Raw genomic sequence first — 19198 nt, 5'->3', positions numbered from 1 at the left:
ATTTCTTAGTCCCATTAGAAATCTCTTTGGATGCGACACTTTTTTTATATACATATGAAAATGCGTTTTACCAAATTCTAGTGTGGAGCAGATAGGAACATCCCAACCAGGGGGGCCCTTAATGGGGCCTATTAATCATTTAAATGTTAAAATCATTTCCTCATATAATCTCATTTTATCACCTCCTTCTTAGTGCACTTTAGGTTCAGAGTCAGAAGGGACGTATATTTTGTCATAACAATCCGTTTCTTGCCTTTACCTCCACCGCTGGGCTAGCCAATTACCTTTCTTTGAATTTCGTGGGGTTTTTTTAAATTATTATTTATTGGTAATTGGTATTTGCTTTGAGAAACAGGCAAAGTTGTTAGAGTTCTAAATTAGCCTGATTTATGAGTCAGAAAGACGGTGCGCCAGCAATAACGTCAGAATCGCAGCTGTAACAATTGGGGGGTGTGCGTGTCTTAAGGCGCCATTAAGAGTTGAGGAGAGACCAGAAGGAGTAATTATCCCCGGCTGTCTTGACAGGGTTCACATCAAGAGGAAACCCGTTAATGGAAAGTTTTAAGACCTCAGTGGCTGCCTGTTACCATCACTGATTTTTCTCTCCAATATTTTGGGCGCCAGCTTTGCCTGTGTAAATCGGCCTTTCTCACACCTTGATTGATCAGTTTGACTTTGCCAATAAAACCGATTGGATTCAGACTCAGCTCCATCTGAAAGTTGCCAAGGGTCTACATTTTGATACTGCAATGGCTGTAAGTGTGAAAAAGGGTCCTCACTCACTTTTTTCAGTGTAACTTGTAACAGAGTCAGCATATTTGCCCCAACAACATGGGTCCTCGTTTTACCGACCTCGGAAGGATGGAAGGCGGAGTCAACCCTGAGCTGGTCAGGATCGAACTCCCTGGCGGGGTGACAGAGGTAGCTTGCAATACTGCCTTCTCACCACTGCGCCATGATGGCTCCTAATCCCAATACACGATGGATCTCAGCAGGTTTCAGCTCTGAAGTAAGCCAGGTGTTCACTTACTTCAGATCCAGGAAGGTCTAACAGCCTTTGGTTTTTTGGGGAAATGGCAAAGAGTATGGAGCATGGGCCAGAAAACCTCTCTCTGTGGGACTTGTTCAATCACCGGCAGGCTCAGAGAATAATTTATGGCCTCTAGGACCGGCCAGGTTTGGGTTAACTTGTTTAGTGTGACGGTGAAGGATTTTTGAGATTTGCAGCAACAACTTGTGAATTCCACCTCGCTGGACTCTGTGAGAAGAGAGAAAGGGAGACCAACTCTAAGGACGTACGTATCAAATTGTTCAAGGCATCCTTTTACCTGATTAAGATTTTGATTTGAGTTTTGTGCAAAAGACGTTCGTATCGTCTTCTTAAATTTTTCAATTTTCGGACGTCACTAAAACATTGTCAAATAAAGGCCTATTTTTTAATTCTTTTTTGAAAAAATGGTTCCTGTTTTTTTTTTTAATTTCTTCATGGCTTCCTGACCTATTTTACTGCTTTTACGAGAGAGGGAGGGAGGGAAGGAAGGAAGGAAGGAAGGAAAGAGGGAGGGAGGGAGGGGGGGGGGGGGGGGGGGGGGGGGGGGGAGATGGGACGGAGGGAGGGAGGAAGGAAGGAGATGGGAGGGAGGGAGGGACGGAGTGAGGAAGGGAGGAAGGGAGGAAGGAAAAAAAGTTGGAAATAGAAAGGAAGCAAATGGTTTTCATGATTAGGCCATTGCTATGGACTGCTAGATTGTCATTGTAGGTATTTTGGAGCCTGAAGGAAACTGATTATCCAGAAACAAAACTAAATGCAAAAGATTTATTTCTGTAATAAAGTGGTCTTTAGCTGTCCTCTGGTGGATGCACCCAAGCTGCATGCAATAAACACCATTTTAAGAGGCTATTTATGAGCTGTATTTTTCTGATTTTTTTGGGGGGGGAAGGCAATTAATGTCTCTGTATGATGCAAAAGACATAAAAAATACTCTGGCCACATTGCTCCACGCCCCCCCCCCCCAAATAAAACAAACCATTTAGGAAAGATGTTTCTTAGTACTAATAAAAACGTCATAAAATAACCCAAATTTTACAGTTCTCCGTGATTCTCCAAAAGGTATAAAGTTACACAAGAGGAACCAATAGAACTTACCCTACTATTTGTATTTCTTGGAAACTATTATTTTGTCCGCTTAGGAGAGGTGCATCTTTCAAGGGAGATAATTTTTCTAAGGGGCTGCCCCAAAGAAGAGGGAGTCAAGCTATTCTCCAAAGCGCCTGAAGGCAGGACAAGAAGCAACAGATGGAAACTAACCAAGGAGAGAAGCAACCTAGAACTAAGGAGTAATTTCCTGACAGTTAGAACAATTAACCAGTGGAACAACCTGCCTCCAGAAGTGGTGAATGCTCCAATACTGGAGGTATTTTAAGAAGAGACTGGACAGCCATTTGTCCGAAATGGTCTAGCTTAGGGGTAGGCAACCTTGGCTCTTTTATGACTCGTGGACTTCAACTCCCAGAATTCCTGAGCCAGCCATGCTGAGGGGAAAGGGAGAGGTTTCCAAGCTGAGCCATGCTGGCTCAGGAATTCTGGGAGTTGAAGTCCACGAGTCATAAAAGAACCAAGGTTGCCTACCCCTGGTATAGGGTCTCCTGTCTGAGCAGGAGGTTGGACTAGAAGAATGCTCACCAATCTTTCTCGGTTGGTGGACCGGAGGCAAAGAGGGGGGGAAGTATTTTACATGTGCGGGGCTATGAGCACGTGCCAACTTGAACAGCGGGGCTAGCACCCATGTGACACTAACTCTGCCCCGTTCTTGCACGGCGCAGCACCCGTTACCGCACCCTGCGGTGTGGCAGCACCTGCTTTTGCACCCCGAGGGCCGTTTTCGTGCCCTGAATTCTGGGAGTCGAAGTCCATGCAGCTGAAAGTGGCCAAAGTTGAGAAATACATTTTGTATGGAATTCTTTTCTTGCCTATCCCCGCTGTCACATCATCATTCGCGTCATTCTTTTAGCTGAGGAGTCCTCGGCTTACAAATGTTCGATTCGTTATCAAAGTTGCTGGCTAGGGAATTCTGGGAGTTGTGGTTCACACATCTTTAAGAATTGGCAAGGTTGAGAAACCTTGTGTTATGCACTGACAGTTCTGCTGGAAGGATTCGGTAAGCTGAATGTAAAAAAGGAGCAGATTGTCCAACCACGGGGGCGGGGGGGGAGGAAGACACCAATGCTAAATTTAAACACCTGATAGGATCTTGTATCCAGTCTCCTGGAATGACAGAAGCAGGAGTTGATCTTTTTGTGCAGGGATTCCTCAACTTATAACCATTTCTTTAGTGACCATTCAAAGCTACAATGGCAGTAGTGGGATTCAGCCAGTTCACACCACTTCAGCAGAACCGGTAGCTATTTTTTTGTTGCCCAGGCCCAGAATGGACTTCCAGAAGTGGCATCCACACAGAGAACCAGTTGTTCACCTATTTGAATCCCACTGCTGTACAATGGTACTGAAAAAAGTGACTTGTGACCGGTATTCCTATCCCCATGGTCAGCTAATCAAAATTCGGACGCTAGGCAGCTGTTTCATATTTATGACGGTTGCAGTGTCCTGGGATCATACAATCTCCTTTGGTGACCTTCTGACAAGCAAAGCCTTTAACAGCAATGGCTGCTGGAATTGGGTATGTCTAGTTCAATGAAAAGAAGGACGAGGGGGGACATGATAGTATCTCAGGGGCTGCCCCAAAGAAGAGGGAGTCAAGCTATTCTCCAAAGTACCAGAAAGAAAGACAAGAAACAAAGGATGGAAACTGATCAAGGAGAAAAGCAACCTAGAACTAAGGAAGAATTTCCCTACAGTTAGAACAATTCACCAGTGGAACAACCTGCCTCCAGAAGTGGTGAATGCTCCAACACTGGAAGTTTTTAAGAAGAGACTGGACACTTGTCTGGAATGATATAGGGGTTCCTGCCTGAGCAGGGGGTTGGACTAGATGACCTCCAAGGTACCTTCCAACTTTATTATTATTGTTGTTGTTGTTGTGGTTGTTGTTATCATTAGAACAACCGTGTTACTAATTTAACAAGTGCACTTAAGAACGGTGACAAAAAAAAGTCGTAAAACGGGGCAAAAGTCATTTCACAACTGTCCTGCTGAGCCGCAGAAATTTGGGGCTCAGTTGTGGCTGCAAGTAGAGGACTTAACTTGTAGTATCTTTCGAGGCTTTTGAAGGATGCTTTAATATCTCAGGGTGTCTCTTCTTACAAGTGGAAAATCCCCCTTCATGGTTCCTTCGTTCCTTCCTTCTTCTTAAAACTTCCTTCCCCGTGGCTCTTCCTTCTTCTTGGAAGAACAGTTCAGCTCTAAGTCAACCAGGGCAGGGTCTAAAACCTTAGTCACGCTTTGGTCTAGCGATCCATCAAGACGGGCATCAGATTTTAATTGCTAGGCCTTAGGACATAACACAAGAGCGAGACACTCTGCAGAAGCAACCTGCTGTGAAGGCCAGGCCAGGCCCGTCTGCCGGAAGACACAATCACAATTCTCATCCCCAGAAGAGGCAGATGGAGTGTTGTCAAGGAGAAAGTCAGGTCACTTTGCGAAAGAGAGAAAAATATTGGGTTGGATGAGTCCAAGGAAGGGTGTCAGGTCCTCCAATCCTTATCGTCCTTCCTTGCATATATATACTTATGTGCTTTGCTTTGGGGCCTACCATTCTGCCGGGGGGGGGGAGAGGGAACGTTTACTTTCACTTGGGATGACTTTCACTTTCTGCTTTTATTTTATTTTTATGTAAAAGTTTTATTGATTTTTTTTTTTTTACAATAACAGCCTTAGTGCCTGGTGTACAGCGTGTTGTCTTGGTTCATCAATTTTTTTAGAAAAAATATACAATCAATAATAGTTAATTAACAGGCAATAATAATTAATTTTTATATTTTCATAATTAGCATATCAATGAATCATATGTTTCCTTGATCTTCTCTTCTCCCAGTAGTAATAATAATAATAATAATAATAATAATAATAATAATAATAATAATAATAATAATAATAATAATAATAATAATAATAATAAAGTTGGAAGGGACCTTGGAGGTCATCTAGTCCAACCCCCTGCTCAGGCAGGAAACCCTATACTATTTCGGACAAATGGCTGTCCAGTCTCTTCTTAAAAACCTCCAGTGTTGGAGCATTCACCGCTTCTGGAGGCAGGTTGTTCCACTGGTTAATTGTCCTAACTGTCAGGAAGTTTCTCCTTAGTTCTAGGTTGCTTCTCTCCTTGATCAGTTTCCACCCGTTGCTTCTTGTCCTGCCTTCAGGCGCCTTGGAAAATAGCTTGACTCCCTCTTCTTTGGGGCAGCCCCTGAGATATTGGAAGACTGCTATCATGTCCCCCCTCGTCCTTCTCTTCATTAAAACTGGACATTCCCAATTCCAGCAGCCGTTCCTTATATGCTTTAGCCTCCAGTCCCCTGATCATCTTTGTTGCTCTTCTCTGTACTCTTTCTAGAGTCTCAACATCTTTTTTACATCCTGGTGATCAAAAGTGGATGCAGTATTCCAAGTGTGGCCTTACTAAGGCATTGTAAAGCGGTATTAATACTTCACCTGATCTTGATTCTATCCCTCTGTTAATGCAGCCTAGCACTGTCTTCTGGGAGAAGTTTGAGATGTTCACCCTTTCATTTTGGTCCATGACCAATGAAACATTGGAGTGACAATAGCACATTTCAAGAGATCGTGCCTACCTACAGGTGGTCCTCAACTTATAACTTACAATTTGTTTAGTGACTGTTCAGTTACACAACGGCACTGAAAAAAGTGACTTTATGACCAGTTTCCACACTTCCAGCCATTGCAGCATCTTGATGGTCATGTGATCAAAATTCAGGCACTTACCAACTGGCACGTATTTGTGACAATTGTGCAGTTCTGGCATTGTGTGACAATCCTCTGTAACCTTCCCTGCAAGATTCCAACAAGCAAAGTCAATGGAGAAAGCTAGGTTCACTTTAACGACCACATGATTCACTTAACAACCGACGTGATTCATTTACCTATGGTCATAAAAGGTCATAAAACGGGGCACAACAGCCGCCTTGCTTAGCAACCGAAATCTTGGCCTCAGCTGGAGTCACAATTCAAGAAAAATAAAATATATCTGTACTGAGACACAGGTGGCTTATAAAAGACTAGCAGAGGAAAAAAAATTAAGAAGGATGTTACCTAACTAACAAATTTTCTAACAAGCAACCTCTTTTATAAGATGGAGAAGCTATTCTATTTTTTGACTTTCCATATAGCCAGTTTTCTCTGCTTTCTTGGACTCTTCGTCTGAACCCGAAAACTGATTTTGGAAACTCATGTGACACATTTTAGGCTGAATTATTTAGAATCCTTCAGGATACCTATATTGATAATGGGGCAAAGAGAGGCTGGATTTATTTCTGATTAATACACTTTTTAGCCTGGATTATACCTTCTTTAGTTTCCATCTTAGCACAATGTAACCCTTTTAGTTGAATGGCTTCATGTATTATGAAGCAGATGGATGGATGTTTTCTTGTTATAGTCGGGCTCGTCACAACTTTGCCCAACAGTAACATTTAAACTAGCTTTCTTTTTTGGTGCAAACCTCATTCGTTGGTGCCCTCCATCAGCTTTCTGGAACAATCCAGGAGAAGGTGATCAAAACAAGCTAGATTTCAACCAGGTCAGTAGAAGACCTAATAGCCGCATTCTCATGTTCAATGGTTATTCTAACCTCTATCTTTTATCTTTGCTTGTCTCCATGTTGTGTGAACGCAAAGGATGTGCTTATGATCCAATACAGAATATAAAACTCCCCATTATGTCCCTTTTGGGGGTTCTTTCTAAATAGAAAAACTCTCAAAAGTCTTCACGGGAAATTCACCCCAGTCCCATGCTAATTTTAGTGCCAGTCTCTTTTCTCAGTATCGTTTTAGTTGGTTAGCCGACCTGCCAATGGCAGATAGAGCATAGTTTTTATAAAGACATTGCAATACATAGCAATTTTTTTGTCATACTCTCTTATTAAAGAGAACTTACCTTTCCCACAAACATCACCAGCCTAGCCCACCCTAAAATGTCTTATCATTTTGCATCATTCCAAGAGTTAATTAGGTAAAACCAGAAAAAGTGTGAAGAGAAACCGTGAACGGCTACTTCTACCCACAATTTTATTATTCTTACCAAATTAACCGTTGGCCTTCCTCAAACTTCCTGCAAGTTTTTAGGAAGAGACTGGACAGCCATTTGTCTGAAATGGTCTAGGGTTTCCTGCCTGAGCAGGGGGTTGGACTAGATGACCTCCAAGGTCCCTTCCAACTTTATTATTATTATTAAAGTAAAGTTTTGAGAATCTTTCATAGAGAGTCCTTAAGTGATCTGCACCCTAAAGTCGGGGTCCCCAACCATGGCAACTTTAAGACTTGTGGACTTCAACTCCCAGAATTCCCCAGCCAGCCATGCTGGCAGGGAATTCTGGGAGTTGGGAGTTGAAATCCACAGGTCTTAACGTTGCCAAGGTTGGGGACTCTTGCCCTAAACTTTGTACTTGCAAGTGTTTGTTTAGTGACTGTTTGAAGTTACAATGACACTGAAAAAAAGGACCTTCAACCAGTCCTCACACTTATGACCCTGGCAGTACACCACCACACGAACAAACTTTAGATGCTTGGTAACTAGCATGTATTTACAACGGTGATCGCCATTTGTGACCTTCCCAGTTGACCTCTGACAAACAGTCATGGGAGGGGGAGAGGAGCCAGATTCACTTAATGACCCCACGATTCATTTAACAACTGTAATGATTTGTTGAACCACCGTGGCAAAAAGGTTAGTAAAATAACGCACAACTCACCTAACCACTTTGCTTTAGCAATAGAAATTCTGGTCCTGAGTTGAGGACTTCTCTGTAAATTCCCCAGATTTGGTCTAGACCAGGGACCTTCAAACTTGGCCCTGTTATGACTTGTGGACTTCAACTCCCAGAATTCCTCAGCCAGGCACACGTGCCTGGCTGAGGAATTCTGGGAGTTGAAGTCCACAAGTCATAACAGGGCCAAGTTTGAAGGTCCCTGGTCTAGAATGATCAACGTCGCTCAACTTTGGTGGCTTGAAGATGTAATATTCTGGGAGTTGGAAATCCATACATTTTCAAGCTGCTAAGGTGGAGAAACGCTGCCCTAGATACAGGTGTGTAATTGATGCACTACAGATCCTGTTCTCTCCCAGCCATGTGTAATATAACCTTGAATGTTAAGATCCATCAAATCGAAGAATGGCCTGTGAAGAACAGGTCATACATAGAGATGAGGATCTAGCATTCTCGACATAATCCTATAAAGACACTTTTTTTACTAAACCTAATTTATGCACACATTGCTCATGGCAATAGTAATAGCAAGAAATTTGGTTTAAGCTAATTTGTCTACACCTCAATAGGACCCATTGTTGACTCTTATCTACAATGTTGAAAACTAACTCAATGAGCATTAGTGGGTGAGGTCATAATCGGTCTCTCGACTTGAGCAAACTTCACAGATTTGATCTGGCACAGAGCAGGAACAGTTAAGAAGCACTTAGCAATAGCACTTAGGCTTATAGACCGCTTCACAATGCTTTACAGCCCTGTCTAAGCCGTTTAGAGTCAGCATATTTGCCCCCAACCATCTGGGCCCTCATTTTAGTTACCTTAGAAAGCCGAGTCAACCTTGAACCGGTCAGGATCGAACTGGTGGCAGTCGGCAGAATTAGCCTGCAATGTTGCATTCTAATCACTGGGCCACCACAGCTCATTTCACGCGGCGACATAAAATTGTACTTACCGGCACTTAAGCCTTCTCCACGTTCAACGCAGGATACCCCCCAAGGAGGTATTATTATATTAACGGAGTCCTGGTGGCGCAGTGGTTAGAAGGCAGAATTGCAGGCCAACTCTGCCCAGCCTGGAGTTCGATCCTGACCGGCTCAAGGTTGACTCAGCCTTTCCATTCTTCCGAGGTCAGTAAAATGAAAACCCAGATTGTTGGAGGGCAAATAGGTTGACAGTCAACCGCTTGGAGCGGGCTGTAAAGCAGGGGTCTCCAACCCCGACGACTTTTAAGACTTGTGGATTTGAGCTCCTAGAATCCCCCAGGAATTTGAGGAATTTTGGGAGTTCCAGTTTTACAAGTCTAAAAATTGTCAGGGTTGGAGACCCCCGTTGCAAAGCACTATAGAGATATGCAGATAGTCCTCGACTTACGACCCACATTTGAGCCCAACATTTCTGTGGCTAGGTGAAATATTTGTTCAGTGGATTTTGCCCATTTTACGACCTTGCGTGCCACAGTTGTTAAATGAATCACTGCAGCTGTTGAGTTAGTAACCCAGTTGTTAAGTGGATCTGGCTTCCCCCCCATCGACTTTGCTTGTAAGGTCACAAAAGGGGATCACGTGACCCCTGGACAGGGCAACCGTCATAAATATAAGTCAGTTGCCAAGCATTCGAAATTTAATCACGTGACCCATGGAGATGCTGCAACCGTTGTGGGAAAAACAGTCATCGTCATTTTTTCAGTGCCATTGTAACTTTGAACGGTCACTAAATGAACTGCTGTAACTCGAGGAATACCTGTACAGGTAGTCCTTGACTTACAACCTCAATTGAGCCCAAACTTTCTATCGCTAAGCAGGCTCTGCCCCATTTTACCTTGCCACAGCTGTTAAGTGAATCACTGCAGTTGCTAAGTTACTAACACGGTTGTTAAGTGAATCGTACTGACTTTGCTGTTCAGGTCGCAAAAGGAGATCACGTGACCCCGCGACCGTCATAAATACGAGTCGGTTGCCAAGCGTCTGAATTTCGATTACCTGACCACGGGAATGCCACAATGAAAATGGTCATTAAGCGCAGTTGTAACTTTGAATGGTCACTAACCGATCTGTTGTAAGTCGAGGACTACCTGCGTTAAGCCTAAGTGCTCCTACTATCTGCCTTTCAGACCGGGAATACTCAGTGCCCTTCAGTTTAAGGACTTCGAGAGGGGCCTGCTAGAAAAGCCACGGGAGAAGTAACCAAGACACAAATTAAACGTAGGTTTCAATTAAAATACCGTCAACGGGATCGCAGCCAGTGGCATTTTAAAGTGTTTTTTTTTCCAAACACAATTTGGGAGACAACTCTGCACGCTTCAAAGCTTGCAAGGAACCTGTCCAAAGACTTTTATTTTCACGTCCCATCAAAATTAGCCACAGCCGCAATGCAAGCACACGCACTTGTAGAACTTACAATAACCCTCCTTTTCCACGTTGCCTCGTCCTCTTCGTTGTGTAAATTTCTTCAGGCCCGTTCTTTCTCGGATAACCTGCCCTCCCCCTTTTTTTCTTCTTCAAAAGTAGAAGGCTTAGAACAACACGCCAAATCGTCCCACATCAAGCGGCTCAAACGCAGGGCTACCTCCAAGCTCCCCCCCCCTTTTTTTTTTCTCCCGGCAGGTCGGGGTGATCCAAGACGCGGCGTTTCTCTCCCGAAACTCCTGCTGCGATCGGGGCAGGGATCCGACATCACCCACACGTCACCTTGGTTTAGCAATGTTCTCTTTTTTTATTATTATTATTATTTCCAGTTTACGGTGAAAAGATGCTCTTTTTTGTTGTTTTTGAATCTTCAATTAAATACTCCGTAAAGAAAAAGAAGAGAAAAAAAAACAAAAAAAGAAAAAAGAAAATAAAGAGGGGAAAAAAATATATATTTACAAATTCACGTGACCGGTTATTGTATCCTTATATATATTTTTTTTCCTGTTTGTGGTTTCGTTGTCGTTTTTTTGCTTTCCGTTACAAGCGCGGCTCCGTTAACTATCCAAGCGCAGACGAAGCGGGTCGCGCGCCCGTCCCCCCCTTCCGTGTGCTCGGAGGCGGGCAAGGAGGGGGGGGCCCGAGGGGGCGAAGGGGTGAGGTTGACCCTAGTAGGCCAAGGCAGCCGTGGTGAGCTCGTGGAGGGGCAGAGAAGCTCCGAGCTGCCCTCACCTCTTGGCCGGTGAGAGGCCTGCAGCTCCCAAGCAAGGTGGAGGTTTGAAATGATTTCTGTTGCGCTTGCTTGCCAAAAAAAATTGTTCTTCAAAGGAACATCCATCCCGGTTTGGGGGTGGTTTACGTTAATTCCAGGCGGCGATGCAAAAAAAAGAAAAGAAAAGTGGGCGACGATCTGAAGAGCCGTTTGTGGACAGTTAAAGAGTTCTATTCTCCAACCTCAAAAGATTTAATAAGTCTATATTTATATTTTATATATATATTTATATAATCTCTATATTTCAGCAATAAAGTGGGGAGAGGGAGGGAGAGGAGAGAGAGAAGGAGAGAGAAAGAGAGATGGCAGGAGCGTAGGCATTGGGTTGGCTACCCACCCCCTTCCATCAGACATGTGTTTCGGGGGGTGCTTTTGCACCAGCAGAATTGAGGGGGGGCCCCCCGCTCATGAAAATCATCCGGGTTCCCCCGGGGCACGAGCCTGGGTTCTGAGCGGAGCGCGCCCACAGCAACACCTACCTCCTTGAGCATCAATTTATTATCGTCAAGACACAAACCAATACAGGCTGTTAAAACGAAAACGAAAAACAAAAATGGAGAGAAAAAAAAAATCCCAACCGGAAAAAAAAAAAGGGGGGAAAAAAAAAGGGGGAAAGAAAGAAAAAGCAGTCTTATGAGGGCGGGCAGGAGAAAAGATGGCAGAGGTCAGTCCTGCGTGTCTCCATCCCCGTGCCAGCGCCCGAGGGAGTCCAGGCTCCGAGGAGGGGCCAGGGCAGCAGGGCAGGCTCGGTCTGCCCCCCACCCCGCCCTCTGCCCGTCTTGTGGGGCTCAGTTGTTGTCGGATTCGTCCTCAGCTTCGCGCAACCAAGTGTAAAAGGCTGTGACCGACTTGAGGGCGACACCCTTTCCTTGCTGCTCGGCTGGGTCCTTGCACGACTCCCACTTGTAGAAGGCGTCCTCTTTTATCACGTCCTCGTCGTACAGGGCATCGAAAAACATTCGGAGGAGATCTGGAAGCAAGGAGAGAAAGCCGGTCAGCCCGGGAGCATCTCCCCCCCCCGCGGCCCACTGAGCCTTGAGGCAGGCCGCCCTCGACTTACGACCACAGCCGAGGCCGACGTCCACGGAGGTTCTCCGTCATCTAGGTCAGGGTTGTCCCAAAGGTGCTTTTTCAGAACTGGACTTTCTTTGGAGACGTTTCGCTTCTCATCCAAGAAGCTTCTTCAGCTCTGACTGGGTGGTGAGGAAGGGAAGGGTTTATATTCCTGGCAGACTGCTGGTCATTTGCATTCTTTTAGTGAGTCGTTGAGGCTACTTGGAGGCTTATCTGTGTCCTCAGGGCCAGCTATGTAGCGCAAATGGGTGTGGAGCTGTGCTTTCGGCTTAACTTAAGGATCCACACCCATCTGCACCACCCAGGTGACCCTGAGGACACAAACAAACCTCCAGGTGGCCTCAACGACTCTCTAAAAGGCAAATGACCGGCTCTGTCTGCAAGGAGTATAAATCCTTCACCATCCTGTCAGAGCTGAAGAAGCTTTTTGGATGAGAAGCGAAACGTCTTCAAAGAAAAAACAAGAAAGTCCAGATGCCTCCTGAAAAAGCACCTTTGGGACAGACGAGCCCAATGTTTCTGTGGTTCAAGGAGTCTTCCCCCATTTTACAACCTAATCCAAGAACTTTATACAGGTGGTCCTCTACCTACGACCACAACTGAGCCCAAAGTTTCTGTTGTTCAATGAGACATTTGTTAAGTGACTTTTGCTCCATTTTACGACTTTGCTTGCCCCATTTGTTAAGCGAATCACTGCGGGGGTGAAATTAATAACACGGGTGTGTTAAGTGAATCTCGGTTTCCCCGTTGAATTTGCCCGTCAGAACGTCGCAAAAGGGGATCATGTGACTCGACAGAGCCGGGAGGAGCCAAGTTACGAAAGGCTGGCAGCAAAGATGGTCTGTAAATTTTCTCAGGTCTAGAGAACCAAGCCAAGAGGGCTGGACCCCAGAAAGCCAGGCAAAAAAAACCCCTAAAATTTGATGTATTTTCACTATCTTGATAGCTTTACCAAAGGCCTGAGAAACATCTTCGCTAAGCAGGCTTTAAATTTGGATTTGCATCTCCCTTTAAGGACTTGGCAGCCGGTGATGGTGTGAACATTTGAAAAACAGAAATAGGAATTAGTCACGCAGTGACAACTTTTGAGGGCTGTCCCTCCAAGGCTTTGGAGGGCGGCATATATACCTGGGGCTCAGGTAATGCACACCTGAGGTTGATCTTCAGAGGCCCAATGGGAATTTGTGGTGTTTTGTGGGTTTTGTTCCCTGCCAGGAAAACAGCGACTGTCGACACGGTGAGTGCCTCTCATTCAGCACTCCGTTCCCAGAGAAATACGGTAGTCCTCGGCTTACAACAGTTCATTTAGTGACCGTTCAAAGTTACAACGGCACTGAAAAAAGTGACACGACCGGTTTTCTCACTTACAACTGATCACATGACCAACTGATCAAAACTCAGATGCTGGGCAACTGACTCGTATTTATGACGGTTGCAGCGTCCCGGGGTCATGTGATCCCCTTTTGGGACCTTCTGGCAAGGAAAGTCGATGGGGAAGCCAGATTCACTTAACAACTGTGTCACTAACGTTAAGAAGTGAGGCGATTCCCTTAACAACTGTGGCAAGAACAGTCGGAAAATGCCGCAAAATGCACTTATAACTGTGTCGCTTAGCAACAGAAATTTTGGGCTCACTTGTGGTCGTTAGGCCAAGGCCTGCCTGTATTATTTTACCTCAGGGGTCTTCGGACTTGGCAACTTTAAGATTTGTGGACTTCAACTCCCAGAATTCCTCAGCCAGCCCTGAGGAATTCTGGGAGTTGAAGTCCACAAGTCTTAAAAGTTGTCAAGTTTGAAGACCCCTGCTTTAACCTCATCAAAATCCCCCCTGCAAAACACAGCAGGAAGAAAAGGGGCAGATTCGGCATTTAACCCTCCAATGATAATCAGTCAGTGAAGTCTGGAGGGGGGGGAAAATATGTAATTTTCCTATCTTTTTTTTTTTTTTGCAAACCATCTGCCAGAGCGTTTTTCAAAATTCAGCCTTAAGGCCTGATAATTTGGAACCGCTTTTCTGTCGCGCTGATCAAAAGGATGCTTCTGTAGGTCTGTAATTTCCCCCTCCATTATAATCAGGCACACGTGTCCCGTACCAAAAATATCAAAATCCTGCTCCGTCAATAGACGGTAAAGTGGAAGAAGAGCGCAGCTGGTTCCTAAGGCATCTAAAGCAATTTAGCCCTCTTCCGACGCCTTCTGCTTCGGTGTTCTGATTTGCTAATCAGCTTGTCGAAGGAATTAGGGGAAAAAAAGTGGAAACGCAGCATTTTTAAAAGGCCCACTGGCTTGACAATTTTGAAAAGTCCAATATCCTGGGGGGCGGAGGAGATTTTTTCCTTCTGTTTCCTCTTCATCTATGCAACTGACTATTTCAGAGATCTACTGGATTGGGTAAAGTACAGGTAATCCTTGACTGATAACCGTTCGATTAAGTCATCGTTCAAAGTTACAACAGCACTTAAAAAAAGTGACCAATGACCATTTTTCACCGTTATGACTTTCGCAGCAGCGAAAAGCAGGGATCAAAATTAAAAATGGTTGGCAGCTGACTCAGATTTATGATGGTGGCAGTGTCCTGGGTGTGTGTGTGTGTGTGTGTGTGTGTGTGTGTGTGTGTGTGTGACGTGACCCCCTTTTGTGACCTTCTGATAAGCAAAGTCAATGAGGAAGCCAGATTCCCCTTAACAACCGTGTTACTAACTTAACAGCTGCAGTGATTCACTTAACGGTAGAAAGGTCGTAAAATGAGACAAAGCTCACTTTAACAACATAAATTTTGGGCTCCGTTGTGATCGTTAAGTCGAGGAATACCTGTACGGTTGTAGTATAGCGCAGGGATAGGCAACCTTGGCTCTTTTATGACTCAGGGACTTCCAACTCCCAGAATTCCTGAGCCAGCCATGCTTCAAAAGTTCAGAACTTTTGAAAAAAAAAGCATTTTGGGGACAACCATGACCTGGAGGACTGGCAATCTCCACAGACACCTGTCCTTTTAAGATTCAAAGTCCAATTCTCACCAGACAGAAACAAGCAGGCTGAGTGAGTACAGCTCCGCGGAGTTCGGGTTTGCTATTCAGGATGAATTCTGCTCGGTTTCCACATTTCTGGATTGGGAATTCGTGCCACTGATTTCACGGCCTTGCTTCCCTCCCTCCCTGTCCCGGTTAGGATCTTTTTCCGGAACTGCGGGAGACTTACTTGCTGGCTGGTCCAGCTTCACCACTAGGGCTTGTAAAGCATAAAGGGCCTGCAGCTCCTTATCTTCATCGCTCAAGTATTTCTGCAGCAGCTTAGCTCGGCTCTTAATCACAAGATTGTCCATCCGGTAAGGATTCTCGACTGTAGCAACGGAGGAAAGGGAGAGGTCAGCTGAACAAATGGACAGTGGAGAGTTTTATGCCTGGCCCCAAGCACAATGATCTAACTCAGTGGTTCTCAACCTTTTTAATGCCGTGACCCCCAACCGGTCGTAAGTCGAGGACTAAACCGGTCGTATGTCGAGGACTAAACCGGTCATAAGTCGAGGACTAAACCGGTCGTAAGTCGAGGACTTTCCCTGCCCGGGAGCGCCGCGCATGCGTGGTTCCGCCCCCTGCGCCGGCCGAGGCGTAGCTGGCAAGCGGCAGAGACGGAGCAGGCCGACCACCAGCTGGCCCAGCTCAAGGGAGGTAAGGCAACCGCCGGAAAAGGGAAAAAAAAAATGGCGGACAGCCTTGCTTGGCGACCCCCGTGAAATGGTCGATCGACCCCAAATGGGGTCACGACCCATAGGTTGAGAACCGCTGTTCTAACTGAAGTTAGAACTGAAGCTTCTTGGATGAGAAGCAAAACATCTTTAAAGATGAAAAAAAAACAACAAGGTAGTCCAGTTGCCATTTAAGAGAGAAAGAGAAAAAAAAAAGCACACCTTTGGGACAACCATCACCTGGATGAATATCAATCAGTCAGGCATCACCTGGATCAGAAGTCTTCAAACTTTTGACCCTTTTCTGACTTGTGGACTTCAACTCCCAGAATTCCTCAGCCAGGCATGCCTGGCTGAGGAATTCTGGGAGTTGAAGTCCACAAGTCAGAAAAGGGTCAAAAGTTTGAAGATCCCTGACCTGGATGATTGAAAATCTCCACACACACCTCTCCTTAAGGTGGAGATATACAGCTCCAGTTCTAGCCAGCTGGACAGGCGAATGGTGAAGGGTCCTGGAAGCTGGAATTCTGCAGGATGGCAGCTTTGCCTTCCGGGTCTCTGTTCTGCCCCCTCAGGGGCCTTGTCAACACCACCACCAGTAGGCCCAATCCATACTGAGGGGGTCCAGAAAACTAGGCAATGCTACTGATTGACAGGTGGCTGCTCTTTTCAGCTGAGACCAACTTCACCCAATTTAGCTGCATGGGGTTCCCATAATAGGTGCCTCCCCCAAAGCCCCCCCACCCCACCCCCCATCTGCCCTTTGATAAGGGGAAAGGCTTACAGATGACGGCGGAATGGCACACTGACATCATCAGGGCCCTGATAAACATACTGGAGGAGACCTGCTGTTCACTCAGGTTTACCTGGCGGGAGAGGGAAAAAAAATGCTAAAAATTAGTGGGTCAGAAATACAGGTAGTCCTCAACGGTTCCATTTAGTGACCGTTCGAAGTTACAAACAAAGTCACACGACCATTTTCACACTGACGACCGTTGTAGCATCCCCCCCATCAAAATTCGGACGCTTGGCAACCGGCTCACGTTTATGACGGTTGCCGTGCCCCGGGATCACGCGATCCTCTTTTTGCAACCTTCTGACAAGCAAAGTCAATGGGGGGGAAGCCAGATTCACTTAACAACCGGGTTAGTCCTTTGCCGACTGCAGCGATTCAGTTAACAGATGTGAGGGGGAAAGTTGTAAAATGGAGCAAAATTCGCTTAACAAATTTCACACTTCACAGTACAAATTTTGGGCTCAATGGTGGTCGTAAGTCGAGCACGACTCGTATTCCATTTAGTGCAACCTCTGGAAACCTTTTGAATTGAATTGAATTGAATACTTTATTTGGCCAAGTGTGATTAGACACACAAGGTGTTTGTCTCTGGTACAAAAGCATTCCATGTACAGGCAAAGCCACAGAAAAATAATGAATGCCAAATCCAGCCTGAACATTTGTTTGACTATGTAAGGGGTAGGCAACCTTGGCTCTTTTACAGCTCGTGGACTTCAACTCCCAGAATTCCTGAGCCAGCCTGGCTCAGCTTGAAAACATCTCCCTTTCCCCTCAGCATGGCTGGCTCAGGAATTCTGGGAGTTGAAGTCCACGAGTCATAAAAGAGCCAAGGTTGCCTATCCCTGGACTATGTGATCAACCATCATAGGACTCATAGAAATGAGATGGGAAGTTACAATAAATTGAATAAAGGAACGAACAAACCACAGATTGAAAGTATAGTTCATTTTTGACTTAATGTAGTTATAATACAACTCACAACTACAATTCAGCCCAAAATTTCTGTTGTTAAGCGAGACGTTTGTTAAGTGAGCATATGACCTTTCTTGCCAAAATGTTTTTATATTGTAAGAACTAAAGCAAATACAGGTAATCCTCAACTTACAACAGTTCATTTAGTGGCCATTCAAAATTACAACCAGTGGAAAAAAAAACCCAAAACCCCGTTTTATGACCATTTTTTACACTTATGACCAATCCTGTGGTCAGATGATCGAAGTTCAGACACTTGGCAACTGACTCATATTTGCGACGGTTGCAGTGTCCCTGGGTCATGTGATCCCCTTTTGCCACTTTCGGGGCTGGGTTTACACACGGAGTTACACAATCTAGCCAAGGCTAATGCTAACCAAGCTGGAAATTGTAACCCTGGCAGTCCTCGACTTACAACAGTTCATTTAGTGACCATTCAAAGTTACAGCGACATGTTACAGCCTGGTCAGTTCTTAAAACAGAAAGAAGGAGTAAGGAAACCGCCATCCTATCTCTGAGCAAAATGGCAGAACTGCCCGTTTCTCAACTTCGGCCACTTTTAAGACGTGTGCACTTCAGCTCCCAGAATTCTGGGAGTTGAAGTCCATATCTCTTAAAAGTGGCCGAGGTTGAAATACACAGGCCTAAGAATGCAATGCACGGAGGTCTGTTCAACTGCCTCCATCCTATGCCCAGAGGCTGCTGTTTTTTTGCACTGAGCCAACACTGCAACCTGTAGGGCTTAATAATAATAATAATAATAATAATAATAATAATAATAATAATAATAATAATTAATAATAATAAAGTTGGAAGGGACCTTGGAGGTCATCTAGTCCAACCCCGTTCAGGCAGGAAACCCTATACCCGTGATGGCGAACCTATGGCACGCGTGCCACAGGTGGCACGCAGAGCCTTCTCTGTGGGCACGTGCACCGTCGCCCCAGTCCTAGGCCTTCAGCTGGGTTTTATAAAACCTGTTCGCTTTAGGCCTCCGCTACCATGTGCAAAAAAAAAACCAAAAAAAAAACGTGAGTTTTGGGTTGCAGTTTGGGCACTCGGTCTCTAAAAGGTTCGCCATCACTGCCCTATACCATTTCAGACAAATGGCTGTCCAGTCTCTTCTTAAAAACTTCCAGTGTTATACACAAGTGGTTGTAAGTCGAGAACTACCTGTAGTGGATTCTGCCTGTCCTTCCCACTCTGCTTCCCCCTGTGGAAAACTAGAATATTCTTTGTTGGCCAAGTGTGATTGGACCCAGAAGGAATTCGTCTCCGATGCATAACCTCTCAGTATACACACAAACTACGAAGTGACAGGTCACAGATCATAATCATAGTTACAATCATTAATTATAAGATACAAACAAGTGATAAATTGTAAGATACCCGTAGGAAATAGGAAAGATGAGAAGACGAGAAGGATAATAGCAATACAGCCTACTAAAAGGTCCTGTACGAGTCCTTCAAAGGGTTCCTCACCTCAATCCAATCATATATTCTTTGGTTATTGGCATTTTCTTTTAATAGCTTTTCTATTTGTCTGCAGAGTTCTTCAGAGGTGAGCTCCTTCCGACTAGGAGCATCCGAACTATC

The 19198-nt window shown here is 45.1% G+C and overlaps 1 protein-coding gene across 1 annotated transcript in view; it reads right to left on the bottom strand.

Annotated features, from left to right (window-relative positions):
* Nucleotides 1–11555: 11555 nt before the first annotated feature.
* EIF4G1 (eukaryotic translation initiation factor 4 gamma 1) overlaps nucleotides 11556–19198 on the bottom strand; it is a 101952-nt gene continuing 94309 nt past the window's right edge. Inside the window, exons 28-31 of the mRNA XM_015824265.1 lie at nucleotides 19085–19193; nucleotides 16619–16700; nucleotides 15348–15488; nucleotides 11556–12045 (exon numbers count right to left, since the gene is read on the bottom strand). Of these exons, the coding sequence (XP_015679751.1) occupies nucleotides 11864–12045; nucleotides 15348–15488; nucleotides 16619–16700; nucleotides 19085–19193 (514 nt within the window). The 3' untranslated portion in view covers nucleotides 11556–11863. The remainder of the gene's footprint in view (nucleotides 12046–15347; nucleotides 15489–16618; nucleotides 16701–19084; nucleotides 19194–19198) is intronic.

The sequence above is a fragment of the Protobothrops mucrosquamatus genome, unplaced genomic scaffold, assembly GCF_001527695.2.
Source record: "Protobothrops mucrosquamatus isolate PMUCROS unplaced genomic scaffold, P.Mucros_1.0 scaffold2173, whole genome shotgun sequence".
NCBI classification, from domain to species: Eukaryota; Metazoa; Chordata; class Lepidosauria; order Squamata; family Viperidae; genus Protobothrops; species Protobothrops mucrosquamatus.
This window is presented reverse-complemented; position numbering and strand designations above follow the sequence as displayed.